The 19,633-nt window shown below is 36.3% G+C and overlaps 1 protein-coding gene across 5 annotated transcripts in view; it reads right to left on the bottom strand.

The window, feature by feature from the left end:
- Nucleotides 1-19,633, bottom strand: part of Atpalpha (sodium/potassium-transporting ATPase subunit alpha) — a 70,436-nt gene that overhangs the window by 14,374 nt on the left and 36,429 nt on the right. For 2 of the 5 annotated variants that reach the window (XM_083085632.1, XM_083085634.1), the window contains exons 2-8: nucleotides 6,459-6,539; nucleotides 5,157-5,282; nucleotides 3,533-4,933; nucleotides 3,137-3,461; nucleotides 2,326-2,562; nucleotides 1,793-2,094; nucleotides 686-780 (exon numbers count right to left, since the gene is read on the bottom strand). In XM_083085632.1, coding sequence (XP_082941758.1) covers nucleotides 686-780; nucleotides 1,793-2,094; nucleotides 2,326-2,562; nucleotides 3,137-3,461; nucleotides 3,533-4,933; nucleotides 5,157-5,282; nucleotides 6,459-6,539 — 2,567 coding nt within the window. The remainder of the gene's footprint in view (nucleotides 1-685; nucleotides 781-1,792; nucleotides 2,095-2,325; nucleotides 2,563-3,136; nucleotides 3,462-3,532; nucleotides 4,934-5,156; nucleotides 5,283-6,458; nucleotides 6,540-19,633) is intronic. The other 3 variants (XM_083085635.1, XM_083085636.1, XM_083085633.1) reach the window with 2 other exon arrangements.

Genomic DNA, 19,633 nt, shown 5'->3' with positions numbered 1-19,633 from the left:
GTCCTAGCGTGTCCGACTCGACAACTCGATAGCGATAGGCTTGGCAAATTAATCCCTGACATCGCGTGAATGTTATCGAGCGACCTTGGCAATAATGACCAAGATATAGTTTGCAATTTAAGAGAGAAAAGAATAGACTAAATCCTCTGCACTTGAAAAGAAAATATTTAAAAAGAATGACAAGTATTACTCGACATCTGATTAATATTGCGTGTAAAGAGGTCATTAAACAGGTGAAAACACGAGGGATCAATTTGCCCACGAATCGTTACCTAGTTTAGTTCCTGTCGTACGTGGATATCGAATGACAAGCGAGACTCGAGAAAGAGACGTGAACCGAAATGTCCGCGTCGTATTTTACGTTATACAATAGAAGATTGAATCAACTAACTACTAAAATTTAAAGTCGCCAAAAGAAAAATAAAAAAGAAGTGTATAGCCAATAGAATGAGAGAGAGCGATCGCCGTGTAATTGAATTTTCGAAGTTCTATTTATATTAAAATGTTTACAACAAGTAGGCTTTTGCGTGAAAAATACGCATTGCGAAAGTTGGCAAAAGTTTTATCGATATTTTGATCAATCCGGATACTTCGAAAATACAGCGTATCATCACCGATGACTCTTTCGTATAGAAAATCTGTACGTAGCTTGTCAATATTTCGTTGTATGTTGTAGATGTGTTACCTTTCATTAACTAGCTTGTCAGTGAAGGGGTTTCGTGGTTGTCGCTTCATAATATCGCTCTCTGCCTCCTCGTAGGCAAGCGAAATGGCGGGTACCTGATGTCACATTATCAAAGAGCTCAGTAACAACGCCAACAATTAGATAACGAGTATGGCTTCCATGATGTTGAAATAAGAATGCTGACATATCTCGATTATCTTGGTGAAAATAAAATTATTAATCTAATCTGGCTATTTATGCAGATAATCCTATATAAAATTTATTAATAAATTGATATATATTATAGTAACCGACTTGATATCGACAGCATTCTTACATTTACGATGAAGCATAGAGAATAAACAAAAAAATAATTAACCAAAAATAAAGAAACCAAATCGATTAAGGAATTGATTTTGGGGGATATAAAGGGGGTTCAGAGGAAATTCGCGACATTAAATAGCTTTTTTGCAAAGATAATAGTAGCTGAAAAGAAACGTTTTTTAACCATGAGAGTATCTCTCGTTACGTAAATTTCTATTCCCTAAATCCAATAAAAAAAATGTATTCCTCAAATTGCAACGCATTTTATTCATTTTTTTTTCATTTAAAATTCCTATAATAACTTTATAACATGCTCGATTTTTGGTTCCACCAGCGCAATTGATCTAAAAGAAAGTAAATAAAAGTATAAAGATTATTAAAGAGATTTAATCGACGAGATTGTTGGCCACTAATGGGTGAGCTGCACTGCCTCGATTGACTGGGTTTTGCCTTTAAAAGCTCATTTATCTATAAAGAAAAATAATATTGATGTGTTTTTGAGGAACTATAGATTTGTATCGGACAGTCTTCGTATCAGGTTCAGCACGCGCATCACGTTGGTACCTATCAATCATTATAAATATCAAAGACCACCGGTATCTTTGAGAAACAGTGTTGTTGCCTTCATAACTATATAAGCTATTACATCATGATGGACGGCGCAAACGCTGAAATAATTCGATTAATCCATAAAAAGAAGATCGAGTAGCGACTTTGGAAGAGCTTTCCGCGAAACATGAGCATCTCCTCGAAGTCGTCACTCAACCTTAATCTGTCGTTTCCATACGACATTTCGCGACTCACCATGTCGGTTCCCAGATCAATGCAGAGAATGGTGACGGTACCCAGCGGCAGAGGGATGTCACAGAGGATAAACGCCAGGAAAGGCGAAATCTCGGGTATATTCGAAGTCAGAGTGTAGGCGATAGATTTCTTCAGGTTGTCGAAGATCAAGCGACCCTCTTCCACGCCTGTCACAATCGAGGCAAAGTTGTCGTCGAGTAGAATCATATCGGCCGCTTGCTTGGAGACATCCGAACCGGCGATGCCCATAGCGACACCAATGTCGGCCTTTTTCAGAGCGGGCGAGTCATTCACACCGTCGCCTATGAATAAATTGCACATGTAATAAACGTTTCAATATTGCGCTGCCAATTACAAATAATCGCACGACACTATGCGCTATCAATTGTGCAGATATAATTATTGTATTATATTATAGAATTTTCTCATGTTCGACAATCAATCAATTAATTGAATTAAGGAAGCTCTTTTAATATGCTAATTATTTCTTCATAATGCGATGCAAAATAAAATATTTGTTGTCTGCAACTTACCAGTTACGGCGACAATCGCGCCCATTCGCTGGCAGCCTTCGACAATGATGAGCTTTTGTTGAGGCGAGGTACGGGCGAACACAATTTCGGTGTGGTACCTGAGAATCTCGTCCAATTGGTCGGAGTTGAGTTCCCTGAGTTCGGTTCCGTGGACGACCGCGGCTTTAGCCTCGCGAGGATTTACTTCGGATACCGGGATATTTAATCGTTGCGCAATATCCTCAATGGTCTCGTTACCTGATATGTGAAAACAATAATTAAACATTACTCAATGCTGTCCAAAATTGAATGTAGCAATTTCAATCAACTCATTGATTTTTAGTCATTTTTATAATAATATTGGAGAAATATATTTAATTTTTATCTAGCTCTCTTTTCGTAGATACTGCACAGAATTTGGCAAACATTAATGCTCGACGAAATTCGATAAAATTTGCATCATGCTGAAGAGAGACACTGTTGCTATCGTATATATTATTAAAGACAAATAGAACAGTTGTAAAATATATATTGTCATCAATTAAATAGCTGGATACGTCGCATCCTTTTTACAACGCGAACCTTGCATATCTTCTAATAAAACTGCCCCAAGTTTCATGTGTAAATAGGATCGTCGTAAATCTTAAGCGCAGCCTATTATCTGAAATTACGCCTCATTAAGAGATTAAACTCATAAAAGCATTATAATCGAGAGCGACGAACGAGGTCTTGGAGATACTACAGCCGGTATCTAATCACAAACGTCATCTGACAGCTGTTATCGCGGTTAAGCACGTCGATACGACATAGCGTGCAGTAGCAAAATATGTACCTTCAGAGATGATGCCGACAGATTTGGCAATGGCTTTGGCAGTGATCGGATGGTCACCGGTAACCATGATGACCTTGATGCCGGCGGAACGGCACTTGGCGACCGCGTCGGGCACCGCTGCCCGTGGCGGGTCGATCATAGACATCAGGCCGACGAAGCGGAGCCCCTCAACCGGGAAGTTGGCATCGTCGGAGTTGAATTTGAAGCCGACCGGGAACTTGTCGGACGGCAGTATGAAGTCACAAAAGCCGAGTACTCGTTCGCCGAGTCCGCCCAATTCCAAGTACGCGTTATTGAATGCCTCTTTCATCTCCTCGTCGAGAACCTACAAAGATACGGACGAGTATAGAAAATGAAAAAGAGATCGATAGATAATTTACTTGTAAGATAAGTTACCTTCTCTTTGCCGCCGATAAATATAGTCGAGCACCTGTCTAGAATTCTCTCGGGAGCCCCCTTCATTACCAAGAGATACCTGCTATCGTTAGGATCGTCCGATTCGTGTACGGACACTTGATATTTGTTAGTGGAATTGAAGGGAATTTCGCAGACTTTCTTGTTACGTTTCCTAATGCCCATGACGTCACCCAGCGCGAGTTCCATGCACTTGAGCAGCGCGGCCTCGGAAGCGTCACCGTTTACTTCTCGCTTCAGAATCGGTTCACCCTCTTGACCCGGCTTGAACTCGGCGCGATTGCACAATGTCGCAATCTTGGCTAGCGCCTTGAATCCCGGACTGGTACGGTCGTATTGCAAGCCGGACTGATCCTCCGTGGTGTCGGCGTCAATGATCTGATTGTCGAACCACATATGCGCTACCGTCATACGATTCTGCGTGAGAGTTCCCGTCTTATCCGAACAGATGGTCGAGGTTGAGCCCAGGGTCTCCACGGCCTCGAGATTCTTCACCAGGCAGTTCTTCGAAGCCATTCGCTTGGCGGTCAGAGTGAGGCACACAGTCACGGTAGCGAGGAGGCCCTCCGGTACGTTCGCAACGATGATACCGATTAGGAAGATGACGGCGTCAAGCCAATGGTAACCCAGGATAAAAGCTATGAGAAAGAATGTGATGCCGAGGAAGACAGCGACACCAGTAATAAGATGTATAAAATGATGTATCTCCTTGGCGATCGGCGTTTCTCCTGTATCAAGGCCGGATGCGAGACCCGCGATCCTTCCCATCACCGTTTGATCGCCGCAGCAAATCACTACACCTTTAGCCGTGCCTTCTACCGCATTCGTTGAGAAGAATGCGAGATTCTTCGTTTCGAGCGGATTCTCGTTTGTGAAATCGGGCGATCTCGATTGCGGCTCGGATTCGCCCGTCAGCGAGCTGTTGTCCACTTTGAATCCGCGAGACTCGATAATCCTGATGTCGGCCGGTATCCGATCGCCGAACTTGACGTCGACGACGTCGCCGAGCACGAGATCCTCCGCCCGCAGGGTGACTTTCTCACCTTCCCGGATCACGGTGGCGAATTGCGGCACCATGTTCTTGAACGACTCCATGATCTTGCTCGATTTGCTTTCCTGGTAATACGAGAATATACCCGTTACTATCACGACCGCCGCGAGGACGATGCCCAGGTAGAGATTGTCGTCGTTCGGGTCCTCGCTGGTCGTGGCCTGAATTGAGTACGCGATGAAGCAGAGAATCGCGCCGATCCACAATAGGAGGGCGAAACCGCCGAACAGATTTTTGCAGAACTTGACCCATTCCGGAGTTTGCTTCGGCGGCGTCAGGGCGTTTGGCCCATCCCTCTCCAGGTTCTCCTTTGCTTTCGCGTGGCTGAGGCCCTGTTTTATCATACATACATGTTATATATTTTCTTTTATATATTATTTTAATTATTTTATATATTATCTTTTTATTGATCAGTTCTTTCTTCACCAATACGTATATTATTTTTTTCTTTCGTGTGCTCTTGTCCCAACGTTAATAGATTATTTAGCCGCTTATTCGATACCGTTTAGCACCATTTTTTTGAAAAATGTTCTTTATCATCTTGATGTTACTTACGTTTTCGGGGTGCGTTTGAAATCTTTGATACAGTTCCTCGGGTGTAATTTTGTGGAAGTCAATGTCCAACTCCTGCTTCAGGTCATCTAGGTTGTCCCCCCTCCGCTTTGGATTCTTTCGCCGCGACTGTTAACGGGAACAGAAAGCAAGATAGGGCGTTATCGAGAGATATATTTCCGCTCATGCATTCGGCATATCGATGCTGCGTGTGTGTGCACACACAACCTTAGTACAGCTATAAATTACAAAGCCCCAAAGCAATTACACCGGCGCGTTGATCTGAATGTACTCTGATCACCGACCAAGTAGAGAAGAAGATAATCAAAGCGCATCGAATTAGAGAAGATTGAAATTCACCGACGAACGAGGACAGGTAGCAGAAGAGAGACCGATTGCCAAGGATATCGCCAAGAGACGGTATAATGATGTCTCGTATACCATAAGATGATAGGATTGCACTAGAATAAGAGGAATGTTGAGCGCGAACATCATGCGACATCAGCGAAAATAATTGATGAGTAATGAAAATTCAATATGGATTATGATAAAAACATGGAGATTATTTCGACAAGTTGAGCGAATTTTTTTCTTTGTCTTTTTTAATGTCAAGTCTAGTTTTAGTGCATTTTTTCTTTGTCTTCTTTAATGTAAGTCCAATAGTTTTAGTGCATTTTTTCTTTGTCTTTTTTAATGTAAGTCCAATAGTTTTAGTGCATTTTCTTTTGTTCTTTTTTTAATGCAATGTAAAGTCCAGTTTTAGTGCAATCTTATCTCATTCCATTCAATCATTAAATAAATAATAGTTTTCTTAAAAGAATTCAACATGTCTAGACTTTCGACATATATTGCGATTAAAATGTCGCAATCGAAGCCTGATCAAGCAAAATTCTTTTAACATGCGTTAAGGTGATTATGATAATTGATATCAAAACAAGAACGTGATGCCATGAAATGATAGGAATCCGGAAATGATGGAATGATGGAATGAAGGGACAAGGAAAATCTTCTTTGAATAGATTTACCGAAGCATAGTTAATGAAGAGAAGCGTTACAACGAATAGACGTTGTTACCTTAAGAAAGAAACGATGGAATTACAAAGATCAGCATAAAAGAAGCGACAAGAGACAGACGGCGAAAGAAAGATAGAGAAGATAGAGAAGAGAGGTGAACAGAAAGACAGAACGAGAGCAAGAGAAATGTATCCCTTTATCCCGATCGAGAGGAGAAGCGCAGATCCAGACCTAAAGTATAAATATTGTGTAGAAATTGTGCGCGGACGTAGTCTGCATCTCTGAATATACCTTATACATCCCATCTGCGGTTTTGTTGTCGTCGCGAATGTTGGGTAACGTGGCGACCCTGTATGAGTCTGAGCGGCCATGCTGTAAAAAAATGGGCGATAAAAAAATCATAAATACATCATGCGGGGTACAACAAAATACAAAATAAATCAATACATGGATATGTAATATATGTATATATGATAAAATTATATATCTCGAAAATAATGATACATGTGTGGAGTTTCTCGCGTGTGTGTATCTGTGTCTCTCCCGATTTCGACGCTGTTTCTCTCGAGAATCGAGCATCTTGAGACTCAAACGAGCAAAATCGAGAGCTCGGGACGCGAGTTACCCATGCTCGAAAATTTCCATTCGAAATTTAGACATGTCACTTTGGAAGCAAACGACTGCTCGATATCGCCGATCTAAATGGACCAGTTTTCCCACAGCACCCGCGGTCATATCGGGCGCAATTGCGACCTTCTCATGAAAGAGAGAGAGACACGTGGCCGGCGCGCATTTGACACGTGACATCGCGGTGAGAGAGAGACGGAACAGAGGCCCGATTTTCAAGAGCGACCTCGGCGCGACCGCGTTCGGATAACGACCACTTCCGGTAGTGTATGCCGGTTCAATGGAGACACGCTCGCCAGCGTCCACTATGCTCAATGCTCAATGATAATCGGGTCCCGTAATCGCGATTACGAGAACCCACGCGACGATACAGTCGCCATCAACGAAGCCTTCGTCTCCGCGGAAATAAAATTGCTCATACATTTTCATCAAGTAAACAAAAAACATGCTGCGAGATGAAATGATTTATTCCATTACAAGCTCGGAAAAAAGATGCTGCGATCTAGTTTTCTCTTGAATACATTATTATAAACTTGTGATCCTTGGAGTTATTTATGGAATTCCACATCTTCAATCAACATCAGGATGTCTACTTAAATTTGGTAAACAAATTTTCTGAAAGTTCCCTGATTTTCCTAAGGTATTTTTGTTTAAAATTCCAGGTAAAGATAATATTTTTTAAAGATTTTTTGATCTAAAATAAAGTCAAGTTTCAAATAGATTATTAGATTTGTAAATATATTGAAAAAATACTGAATTACTTTTGATAAGCATTTTTTCTCGCATAAAATTTTCTTTTTATTATTGAAAATTACAATAAAGAATATGTACTGCGTATTCAATATTTTATTAAGACATTAAATTATGTGATCAGAGATATATATTTATAATAAATATTAAATACACACATTTAATTTATAACTTGCCTTATCGGTAGATTATTGTATAATACATTATATTATATTATTATAATATATTATGCATAATACATTATATTATACATAATTATGTAATAATAATAATAATAATAATAACAAATATTTTGAGATTTTAAAATTTATTATATGGTGCTTGATATCTTGGAAAGGAAACATTAATTCAGAATTGAATTAAAACAAATACAATTCATCTGTTTGTTCCTGTAATATAATAAATTTGCGAGATCAATTAGAATATAAGATGAGAAATAAATGATTTACAAATATCGTATTTATAATAAATATTATCAGAAAAAAATATATAAAAACAAAAATAAATATTAAATTTACGACGATTAAATTGAATATACCTTTCCTAGATCTCACCTATATATTATTATTTACGGTTATATTTAGCCATAATTTTATAAGGATATATTAAGTGACGATTTAATAACACACGTAATTTATAGATATATATAAAAATATATTAAAAAATGTATAATATATAAAAGTATCCTTCAACGATATCATCGACCATGAAAACCGGCAATATTCTCACGTATGTACCGGATGTATTAACTGACGAAACGCGAGACTCGTGACGCGCTTTACACGCGTGCAATTGCTGCACGCGGTCGTTAATTCTGTCACGACGGCTCGTTACGGCCGGCGATTAGATAAAAGACCAACGAGTCGACAAATTGACGATTACGATCGCAAAAAAAAAAAAAAAAACTCCAACTTTGTGAGTTACGTGTCCGGTTTACCGGTTGTCGCGGCCGCCGTGTATATGTAAACGATCAATTTCGCAGGTATTATTACCTCTGGTCCATCGTCATTCGCTCACCTCGTCATTGAGGAAGTCACGATTATGCAATTTGGTCACATATACGCACTTTGCTGATTGTCCATATGATTACGCGTACAATTTGCGCAAAGTTCGAGGTAGCTAGAGGAAATTTTCTCAGCTTGATCTCGAAAAATTAGTCATCGGATTAGATTGCTTCAAAATTATAATATAATAGGATGTCTACTCTACAAATCATGAAAAAAAAAATAAACTTCCTGAGGAATCTTTGATCTTCTAGACACTTTGGTCCAAAATTCCAGGTAAAGAGAATATTTTAGAGATTTTTTTTATATAATTTTCTAAAAAAAAGTGTTTTCTTCATTGCATGCATTTTCCGATACTTTTTTCTTATATAAGAGGAAAACACAGTCATTTGTTCACTTGTTTACTACATTTGAGTTTTAAATGCTACATTTACATACATACTATAAAGAAATTGAATAGCTTTTAAGGTAAGTATTTTTCTTGTATAACATTTTCATTTTTTTTTATCACTGAAAATTATATAATAAAAATATATACTTCGTATTCAATATTTTGTTAAGACGTTGAAATATATAAATAGAAATAAATAGATATTTATAATATATGTTAAACATATAATTCACAACTTGGCCAAATTTCCAAAGAGAAAATTTAAAAGAAAAATTTCCTGAACAAAATTTCAGAGAATTATTTGATTATATTTCAGATACAAAAAGCTCTGAGAATTCCAAGTTTCCCATGTTTTTTCAAAAAATAAATATCCAAAATATATAATAATTTAAATTTATAATATTTTACAAAAGAGATCAATCCGAAAAAAAAATAAATCTCTGTAGTTTTTTAAAAAATTATACATCAGTGTCATATCGACAAATATATTCTCACTCATAGCGAACGTTGCATTTATGCAAAGTACAAACGTACATGTACGCCCCCGCAGGATGAACGCGATTTCGACCTTATGCAAATTTGCGCGGGTCGTCATCATTCGCGAGTAGACGGATCGAGTTAACAGAGTCGGCGGCCCGCTAAAAGCGGAAGTGGTCGAGCTTTGGCGGCGGAAAGCACGTCGGGTCTCGGCGATTAGATCGCTTTCTGGGATCGCGTTCGTTACGTAGCCCTTATGAAACGCCTTCGCATCGCACACGTTTCGATATTTTGAGGCAACGCAACAAACAACGTAATATAAAACCATTTTGAGATTTTAGTATCAAGTATATATATGCGTGTGTGTGTTTTGCTCTCTATATTTAGTATGAAAACAAAATCTCTTGTATGGAACATAAATTTTATCTTGCTACCACTCAATCCAATACAAATAATATTTATTATGATACGTACAGAATTTATTTTTTCTTCTAAAAAATTATAATTTGTTTTTTTCTATCTCTATATCTATTCCATAGATGTATAAGTTCACATATTTTAGAATTATAAATTATTATAATTATATGTAATTATATGTAATATAAATTATTTAAATATTAATTATATTAGACATAATTATTAAAATATTAAATTATTATTTATTATAAAATATTAATTTTATATATATAATTAATATTATATATTTGATATTATATATTTGATAAATTACATTAATATTTTATACGCAAAATTTCCTTATCTTTTAAGAGAAAGTAAATCAATTTTATTCTGTGTGAAAATAACTTTAAAATGTTTTGTACTTAAATATTCACTATTTCTTCCTTTCAAGTAACTCATATATTATAACAATTATAAATTCCAACATGTGGACTTTTTTATTTTAAGAAAAATATCCAGTTTATTAAACGAAACATGACTTATCATGCCCACCCTTAATCTTTTTTGGCTAGACACAATTGTTGAAATTGATTCGAGAGAAACGGGCGCACGATGTTCCTTTTAAAGCCACATCGAGGGAGGCATTGACTTGAGTCATTAAGGATTAACTTTCAACGATCGCGCCGCGGCGCCGGCGGCGACGTCGGCGTCGACTTCGACGGCAATCGCGACGACGCGGCGATAGCGACGTCGCGTGTCGTCGCCAGAGTCGGCTCGCGACATATTGGCACCCTCCCTTCGGGTTCGATTGATTCGTGACAGGAAGATTGAAATTCTTCCCGGAAGTAGCCAATGGAATCCGACAAATACGTACACGTACTATTTTAATCAATCACTTCATCGCACGAATATCGAGTAAAATCAAGCCTCCTCTTCCTCGATCTTAATTCATGACAGCTCGTGACAGTTGGCCACTCGCGGTGGTGTTTAAATCTCCTCTATCACCTGCTCTACCGCCCAAACTTTCTGAGAGTCTTGGGCGCGAGGGTTTAAAGGGTGATTTACTACATTTGCCAAGCGAGTCGATGGTACCGTACCATTCGGGCATAACCGGATGATAATTTCCATGGCTATCCGTCCCTCTCTTTCCCACATTTCGCGTTTCGTTCCACTTTCCCCGATTCTCCCTACCCAACCCGCCGTCTTTTTCTCTCCCTCCTCTCTCTCGCTCTGGCGATTCGGCTCTATTTCTCTCGGGCCGCGGGTCGATGATGGCGACACGGAATCATCGGTGGAAACGCGCATGCGACCTACGACCTAGCCACCTCTAACGAGCACCTCCCACTGTCACGGATCAATATCCAACTGGGGCACTACCGACTACTGTCCTCTCCTCCCTCTCGTCTCGTTTCTCGTCTTTCCACGGAGGATCTAATAACGTGCATATGCACGTTAACACGTCGTGTTGTACTCGCACGCACGGGGAGACGTGCAATCCGGAACGTCTCTTCGTCACTTGAATGAAATATGTACCTGTACTTTGAGTCGTATCAGAATCAATTATGCTCGGTATCGAGAGAGAAAGTACCTCTGATGCTTGATATCGGTCGAATTTATATATTTAATGGGGCGCTGAAAATTTTATAAATATATTTTTGTTTATATATCGAGAGTGATAAATGGTTGGTAATGTGTTTGCCTCGTATAATCTTGCATCAGCAAGCAAAATTTTATTACGCTGGGTATTTTCACTGGGGATTTTTATTTATGATCTCGGCTAATCTTTTCTCAGATCTTATTGAGCTTATCGATAGATAATAAACAGATATTAATTTACTCTCGATAATACGTGAAAAATTGATCGATACTGGTTATTTTAAGATGCGTCTTTCCAATTTTGTCATTTTCAATTTTATGGTTTTTGACAAAATAGATAATGAATTTTATGAAATTAATGAAATTTTGTAAATATTCAAGTTTAATTGCGATAACATTGTAATATCCACAATGCTCCGTTTACAAAAATTTTTTTATGTCATATTTCTTTATCCTATGACAGAAATTTTTACAAATATAATATGTAAATGTGAGTAGAAAAATGTAAATTAATGTGAGAGAAAAGTGCGAATTATGTATTTAAAATAGAAAATTTTATTTTACATATTTATTTTATTATATTTTAAACATTAAAAAATGTGATGAAATAAAGACCAACAAGAAATAGTAATATAATGACGTAAGAAAATTTCAACAATAAAATACAAAAATTTCCTATTCATATTTCGTTGTTCTATGAAAGATTGCCAATGTATATGTAGATGAAGGAATGTAAATTAATGTGTGGAAAAAAGGCGAATAAAATATATGTAAAACAGGGAATTTTATTTTAAATAAAAAATGTGGCAAAAAAGACTAGGGAAAAGTAATATAATAGCATAATCAAATTTCAGCATAAAATTGTACACAAATTTCATATTTCTTTATTCTATGGCAGAAAGATTGCAAATGTAGCATGTGTGTGGAAGAATGTAAATTAATGTGCAGCGGAAAAGTGCAAATTAAATTAATATATAAAATGGAGAAAAATAAATAAAATAAATTAATATATAATATATAAAATAGAGAAAAATAAATAAAATAAATTAATATATAATATATAAAATAGAGAAAAAAAAAATAAATTAATATATAATATATAAAATAGAGAATTTCATATTAAATATTCAAAAACTATGGGGTAAAAAAAAAGTAGTATAATGCTATAAAGAGATCAAGGAAAGGAAGAAACACGAGTTTTTACTTTATATCGATCGGTGTATATATAGACATCTATTAAGCCGGATTATCAAGTCTCCTTCGGTTATAATGCGAAATGTACATTTAAAAATAGCTTGGCAAATACTTTGCACCTTGTTGGATCTCATGGCCGGCGGTGCTGGATCGAAGGCACCAGTTCTTCTGGCCAAAAATGAAAATGCCGTAGTAAAACAAGCAGTGGTCAATCGAAATGGTATTTCGCGACGAAATTTCGTAAAAGGGACAGAGTTAAATTATTTATGAGGAAGTCACACGCGGGCGCGGCTTTACTACCGATCGATATTATTCGGCCGATGTATATCGCGAATAATTTAGGCTCGAAGATATTGAGGTATCGCTGCCTAAAGGTAGAGAAAAATTTGCGTGAGAAAAGTCTTGATAATACTTTCATACATGCACACACATATGAAACGCTTTGGTGGACGTTGCACGTGCCAGAGACATTCATGCACGATTGCCTGGTCGAGATATCAGGGCATCGAAATTTTTAATCCACTAGATGATGCCTTTGGGGTCAAGTTAATACGATACGATCAAGCCCGCAGTTGACATAATAAACTATAGTCCATATTCTGAATCCTCTTTTATCGATAAAAGTGCATCTAAAAGTGGCTTACAGCCAATCAGAAGGCTTATAAGCCACTTTTAGAGGCACTTTTATCAATAAAAGAGGATTCAGAATATGGACCTATGTTGACATCCGTCTTAAGGAGGAAAACTGATCTTTAACAACTGATTAGGAGCCATATTCGATTCTCGAGTAAACTTTTTTTATCGAGACGGGGAAGAGCTTTGCGCACCCTCCAATTAGACAAACGTTCCCAATATCAATCTCCCAAAGACATGGATGAGCCATTTGTCAGGCAGTCGATATTCAGAACGCGAATACCACGTTGCCGTGCAACTGATTAGGAGCCATATTCGATTCTCGAGTAAACTTTTTTTATCGAGACGGGGAAGAGCTTTGCGCACCCTCCAATTAGACAAACGTTCCCAATATCAATCTCCCAAAGACATGGATGAGCCATTTGTCAGGCAGTCGATATTCAGAACGCGAATACCACGTTGCTGTGCAACTGGCTGGTTGACTGGGTGACTGGCTGGTTGGCTGGCTGGCTGGCCTTGCACGCACCCTCACGCATTACTCATTGTGGCAACCGCGAGAGAGAACTGCGCGCGTGACGTCACGAGGAGTGCGTGGCACAGGACGTTTTACGAATTGGGTCAAGAGGGAGAGATTGGTCATTTAACTCGAGCACGCTACGTGCCTCCCCCTCCCACCGTGTGCGCCTTGTTGGACAGATTTTCCTCGGATTCATCCCGCACCTATTTTCCGCGAGACATATTTTTTTTTAATTTTTTTATAATTTCCCTAATTTAGGATTCTTGATAATTTTATCATATCAAGTCATCACAATTTTAATTTAATTAATTAACAATTAAAAAAGTGTTTTCTTTCTTTCTTTTATACGTTTATTATATTTCATTGTAATGCCAAGGAATTATCCCGGAAGGAATAGATTCAGCTTTAATTCAAGTTTATTTAATTCATCTGTTTGCATTTTTCCCGTTATCTCTTCTATCCTATAGCATTTAATATCCTATTTTATAACATTTAATATTTCCTCGTAATATTTCCTCAAATTATATATATATATAATATATATATATATATATATATATAATATTTCCTCGTAATATTTCCTCAAATTATATATATATATAATCTACGACGCATTTAGCGAAGCGAAGCGAGTAATTTAAAATAAATATACCTGATAATCACAACGCAATATATATACATGTTACGCAAAAATAAAATAATTCTCCGAATAGCAGCTTCGCGTATTAAGTTTAAAATGCAAATGAAAATGTCGTAGTAAAACAGTGGTTTTCTTTTTTTTTTCCTCGTTTCAACGTGTCTTTACCTTTATTTTATGTAATGTTATCCGATTAGATATACCAGAGAAACGTAAATTATCTCGTTAATCTTCCGAACGCTACTTGAAAGAAGTTTTCGCGTCGTTTACCTTGAAGAAATTGAATCGCGTGACTCGTTGGAGCGCATTTTATCGACTGAATGTCTTTGCAATTCACGTGCGTTGGGAGTGTAATTAGAATTTCTAATTTTTTTATTTATCACGAAGGAAGACCGGAAATTCAATTATCGCGGAAGAAACACTGAATTATTAAACAGATTCGAGTCTGAAGGGACAAAGTTTGGGGAGATGTACTTTGTCTAATGATAAGGGATAAACTTTAAAAAAGCGTTCAAGTAAAAACTCTCAATTCTGCTCAATGTGCGAGATAAAAAATGATCCATTTACGTAATTCATGATGTTTTTACAGAGAAACGAGTATTCATCTTCTTTCTCTAAAACCATGTGTAATTTCTAAAAGACACGAATGATAATTATAATTAATAATTACGTGCGTGTTTTAATAAGCGTAAACCATGTTTTAAAACATCTCGTCGTGCAAAAAAAAATTTAATAAAACTGTTATCGTAATAAAATTGATAATTAATATATCACATGGTTATCAGTTGCATGTTAGAATATATATATATTCTGACTTTTCTAGGTTTTTCAGAGTCAAAAATTATTTTTTCCTGACCGATTTTTCAATATTAATTTTTTTCAAAATGCATAATTTGCGTAAATCACTATATTAGTAAGTCAAATGAGTTGAAAGTGATGAAAAGTATTTGAACTATTTTTATCGATAATAAATAGAACTTAAATAAAACTTACGTTACTCATTATCAAAAGAAGATTCATTTTATTTGCTGGTAAAGTGAAAATATAAATTACGCCCACAAATAAATCGATTTGCAGCAAAAACAGAAAATTAGTGCACTGTGAGCCAGGATGAAATCTATACTTGTTTAAAAAAAGTCAAATTAATGAGAAAAAAAAGTTGAACAATGTAAAAAAAATTCAGATAAATTATTACAATCTCTGATTTTTCCCTGACATTTCCAGAATTATGAAATCCCCTGACAATTCCTGGTTTTCCAGATTTTCCCTGATCATTAGACACCCTGGACAAACAATGTTCGTAGTAAATCAATGATTAAAGAATCACCCGCAGATTCGTATTCATCTTACAAGGAAAAGCACTTTACAATTTTCAGTACTTGTTAAGTTCAGATTTCTCTTGCTCCAATTATCTCACCTCTATTTGAGGGGAGTACCTATTTACACGTAGAATTGTGTCATCGCAGGCTACATTTTCGCACTCCGAGATTCAATCTCATCCTAGATTAAACTTTGCGAGTTCATTTTTTCGATTACCGCGATTCCATTATTCTACCATCTGGCGAGTGGCTGATGGATTGTTCGATACAGACTTGTGCGAAGCGCACTTGGGTAGAATATATTGAAGAAAATATTTTCAAGAAATCCGCGAACCAAATCGAGAGACATCAAATATTAAAATCCGTTCAGCTCTCGAGGTTACAGACGTGCTTATTCGTATCGTTTCGTGATGAAAGTGCGACAACTACCTAAGCCAAATCTCTCTTTCCACATTTGTGTATTCACGAAATAGCCTCGAAAATCGCGTTTTTCTTTTATGTGATATTCATGTGATAGCCTCAAAAATTTTTCTCTTATTCGAAAGATTACGTCCCTACCAGAGAAATCTCGCAAACAAACTTTATCAAGATACGCATCTATCGATATTCCTTAGCGATGCTGTGCGATGTGGCAAGTGCACGCGGGTCGGGGTTCTGCGATTAAAATTGGATTTTCGTCTATTCTCGTCCGGTCGACCCTGAAAGTCTTTGAGACATTGAATATATTTATGTCACAGCCGTTAAGGTTCTCTCTCTCTCTATTCCCTCCGGCCTTTTTCACGCGCGCGTGCATCGTCATCCGACGCTTTTTCAACTGGCGGAACGACCGAGCGAGCGGACACACATGCTCGATTCGTCAATAAATATTACGTGCCAAACAAAGGGGAGGCTAATTTCCGTACACGTAATGCCGTCGTCGTGTTGTTGAAGCGACGTGTCACGGCACTTTAGTTATGCATTTGACGAAAAAACAGCTTTTCTCGTTAATTTTTCAATATCGAAATTTGTCAAAGACGTTTGCAATTTTTTATCTTTAAGTTTTTTTAATACACTTAATCAAATGTATCACTCCCTTCATGAGAAAAAATACAGAAACCTCTTAAATTTACTTCCAAGTAGATTTATACTAGTAATGTCGGAGAATAATTTCTTTTTTACGCGTTATTTTCAAAGTAATTACGATGTTCAATTGTATTTTAAAATCACTGCGCAGAAGAGCAATTAACATAACACGCGAGATGACTAGCACGATTAATAAAATGTATAAAATCATTAAAACAATGGAGAAATGTATTTGACATTCTGTCTAATGCATTTATGTGGATGTGGTATCCAACGGTTTTACGCAATTAAAATCGCAAATAATGCCTCAAAAATGGCGTTTTGGAGTATCTCCTTCATAAAGGGAAATTTTGCAATTTATATGGATCGCGTGTATCGGCGTGTCATGGAAGTTTTCACAATACAATTTTCTCGTAATGACCGACACGCGATCGAGTTAGCTTATTGACACAGTGGCGTTCCACAGCAGCGTGCGAATCGGTTTTTCTTCTTTGCCTTGACACTCTTAGCGTTTCATTGTGTCCACATTGAGAATTTGTCATCGTAATCGGAAAAAATTAAAAAAAAGAAAAAAGAATTCTCTGTATAAAAAAATGCTACGCTTTTGAATTGTTTTTTTTTAATATTGAAAAAAAGTCAATAAAGAAAAAAACATTTTACATGAATTATTACCGTTCCTTTCGCAATTTCTTCCGGGTAATTTACTTGTTTTTCTTATCCTCAATTTTAAAGAATAATGTGCATCGTGCATAGATTATTTTCTCGCATGGAAAAGAATAGTCACAATAACATGAGTTTTCCGCGCTTACTTAGTTAGTCAAGCTACCATCTAAATAGATGTCGAAGATAGAACGTGCGTGAAAAAAATGAAATCAAAATGCAATGCATGCGCAATACTTTCAGTCAGTTTACTTAATTATCCATTCGTCTCTGGCGACAATTTCAATCAAAATCAATGATGCAAATCGATTTTGAGTAGGAATATACAATTAAATTATATTCAAGTAAACTAAAGCTACACAAAACCGAATTCATTTCGAAAATAAAAATGTACAATACAATTAAAATCAACTCTTGAGACTGTCACTCAATTGTTTTCAATTCTTCATAAAAATGTATATTTCTTTTTTTTTAAAGACATATTAAATTAATTATTATTACTCGCGACTTCTGTTACATAAATGTATGAATCATAGTCGCAGCAAAACAAGGCCATCGTCATTTAAAAAATTTAGATGATGGAAATATAAAAATAAAATCTAAATAAAATTTTTTACAATCGAAGAATCCATCAAATATATATCTGCATTTCTAATACAAATTCGCTTGTTCATTCATTCGTTAGATAGAGGAAAATATGCGTGTCGATATGTGTGCGTATGCATGCGCGCAATCGCTATTTTTCTTTTTCCATACGACACCGGTACGCGACCGGTTCGTGCCAGTTCATTTTGGTTTCGAGATCGAGTCGGGTTCGTGGTAAAATAGAGGGGAAGAGAGAATCGCGCATATAATTCCGCGGCGAGTATCGAGAAAGAGAACGTAAAGAAAGATTATTGGACATCGTGCATCCAAGATTAGAGCTACATCTCCCCGTTGCTTACGACAGAAAGCGATATTCTGTTTACGTTTACCACATTGCTTAAAAAGATCAACCTCTCTGAAAATATTTAATCCTTATGGAGAAAATTAAAAATCATTTGGTTTTGAATTTTGGTATCGAAGAGAGAAGCAATTTAAAAAAAAAGACTTTTAAATATTTGATTAGGTTTCCTCCAAAATATAAAGAGAAAAATTTGTTTAGATATACAAGAAGAAAAAAGAGAGAGAATGCAAACGATCTTTAGGAAATATTTTTCCTTTAGCAGAATTTATTAGCACAGAAATTTCGGAAAATAGAGAAATTAATTTGGAACTCAATTTGTCATCTTTTTAAACAATCTTTCAGATTGAAAAATCTGCATAAACTCACAGATATCCCTTTATATATATGCATGTTAGTGTAAACATATTTATCCAATATCGAGATAATATCATAAAAGAAACTTTCAAAATGAGGCAAACTTGAGAAACCGATCTTTTAATTCCTTTGAATGGCATTAGACTTTCCTACTTATGAGAGATCGATCGTGGCATAAACGCGTGTTCCACATTCCAGTTCTTGCAAAAGTTCATAGTTCGATATAAGCTTGACAAGTTCCACTTTTAGTTTCCAACTATTAAAAGAGCACAATACACGTACAAATAAATATTTTGTTACTATCGCGAACAAATTTGCCAACTTAACATAGGTATTGCTATTGGTATATCACAAATTCAATTAAATTTCCCACAGTTTTAATTTGTATCCAAGAATAAATTTTTCATTTTCAATTTCAACCGTCTCTAGGTGTTTTTACACACTTTCCTGATTACTTCGCTGACCCAATAAAGACCACGGTCACTTTAGTACAACTACAAATATCTTAAACGAAAGTTCTCGAGAAAGCAATTAAATCCGATAGATTACAATCGGATTTAATTTACAGCGAGATTTGAAAGAATAAAATGGTAAGCTTAATCTATCTTCAGTTGAAATTCCCTATTTCAACTATTCCCATTCTCAATGTTTAAAAATAAAGATAAGATTATTATTAATTAATATTGAGATAATTAAGATTAAGATAATTGTCAATTAATATTAATGTTAATATGATTTTGTTTTGAAAAAAATATAGAGAATTTCTTTCAGCATTCTTTGTTAAAAAATTTTATTTTCGGAAATTTATCAGATAAAAATGATGTAGAAGCATTAATAGGTTTTTTATTCTATGAATGAACACAATCGTCAAATCGAATCGTCATTAACCAATCGTCATCG

This window comes from Camponotus vicinus, unplaced genomic scaffold, assembly GCF_025532165.1.
Source record: "Camponotus vicinus isolate PSW18456_S1 unplaced genomic scaffold, iyCamVici1.0 SCAF_12, whole genome shotgun sequence".
Taxonomy (NCBI): Eukaryota; Metazoa; Arthropoda; class Insecta; order Hymenoptera; family Formicidae; genus Camponotus; species Camponotus vicinus.
Note: the sequence above shows the minus strand (reverse complement) of the source record. Positions and strands in the feature narration are given on the sequence as shown.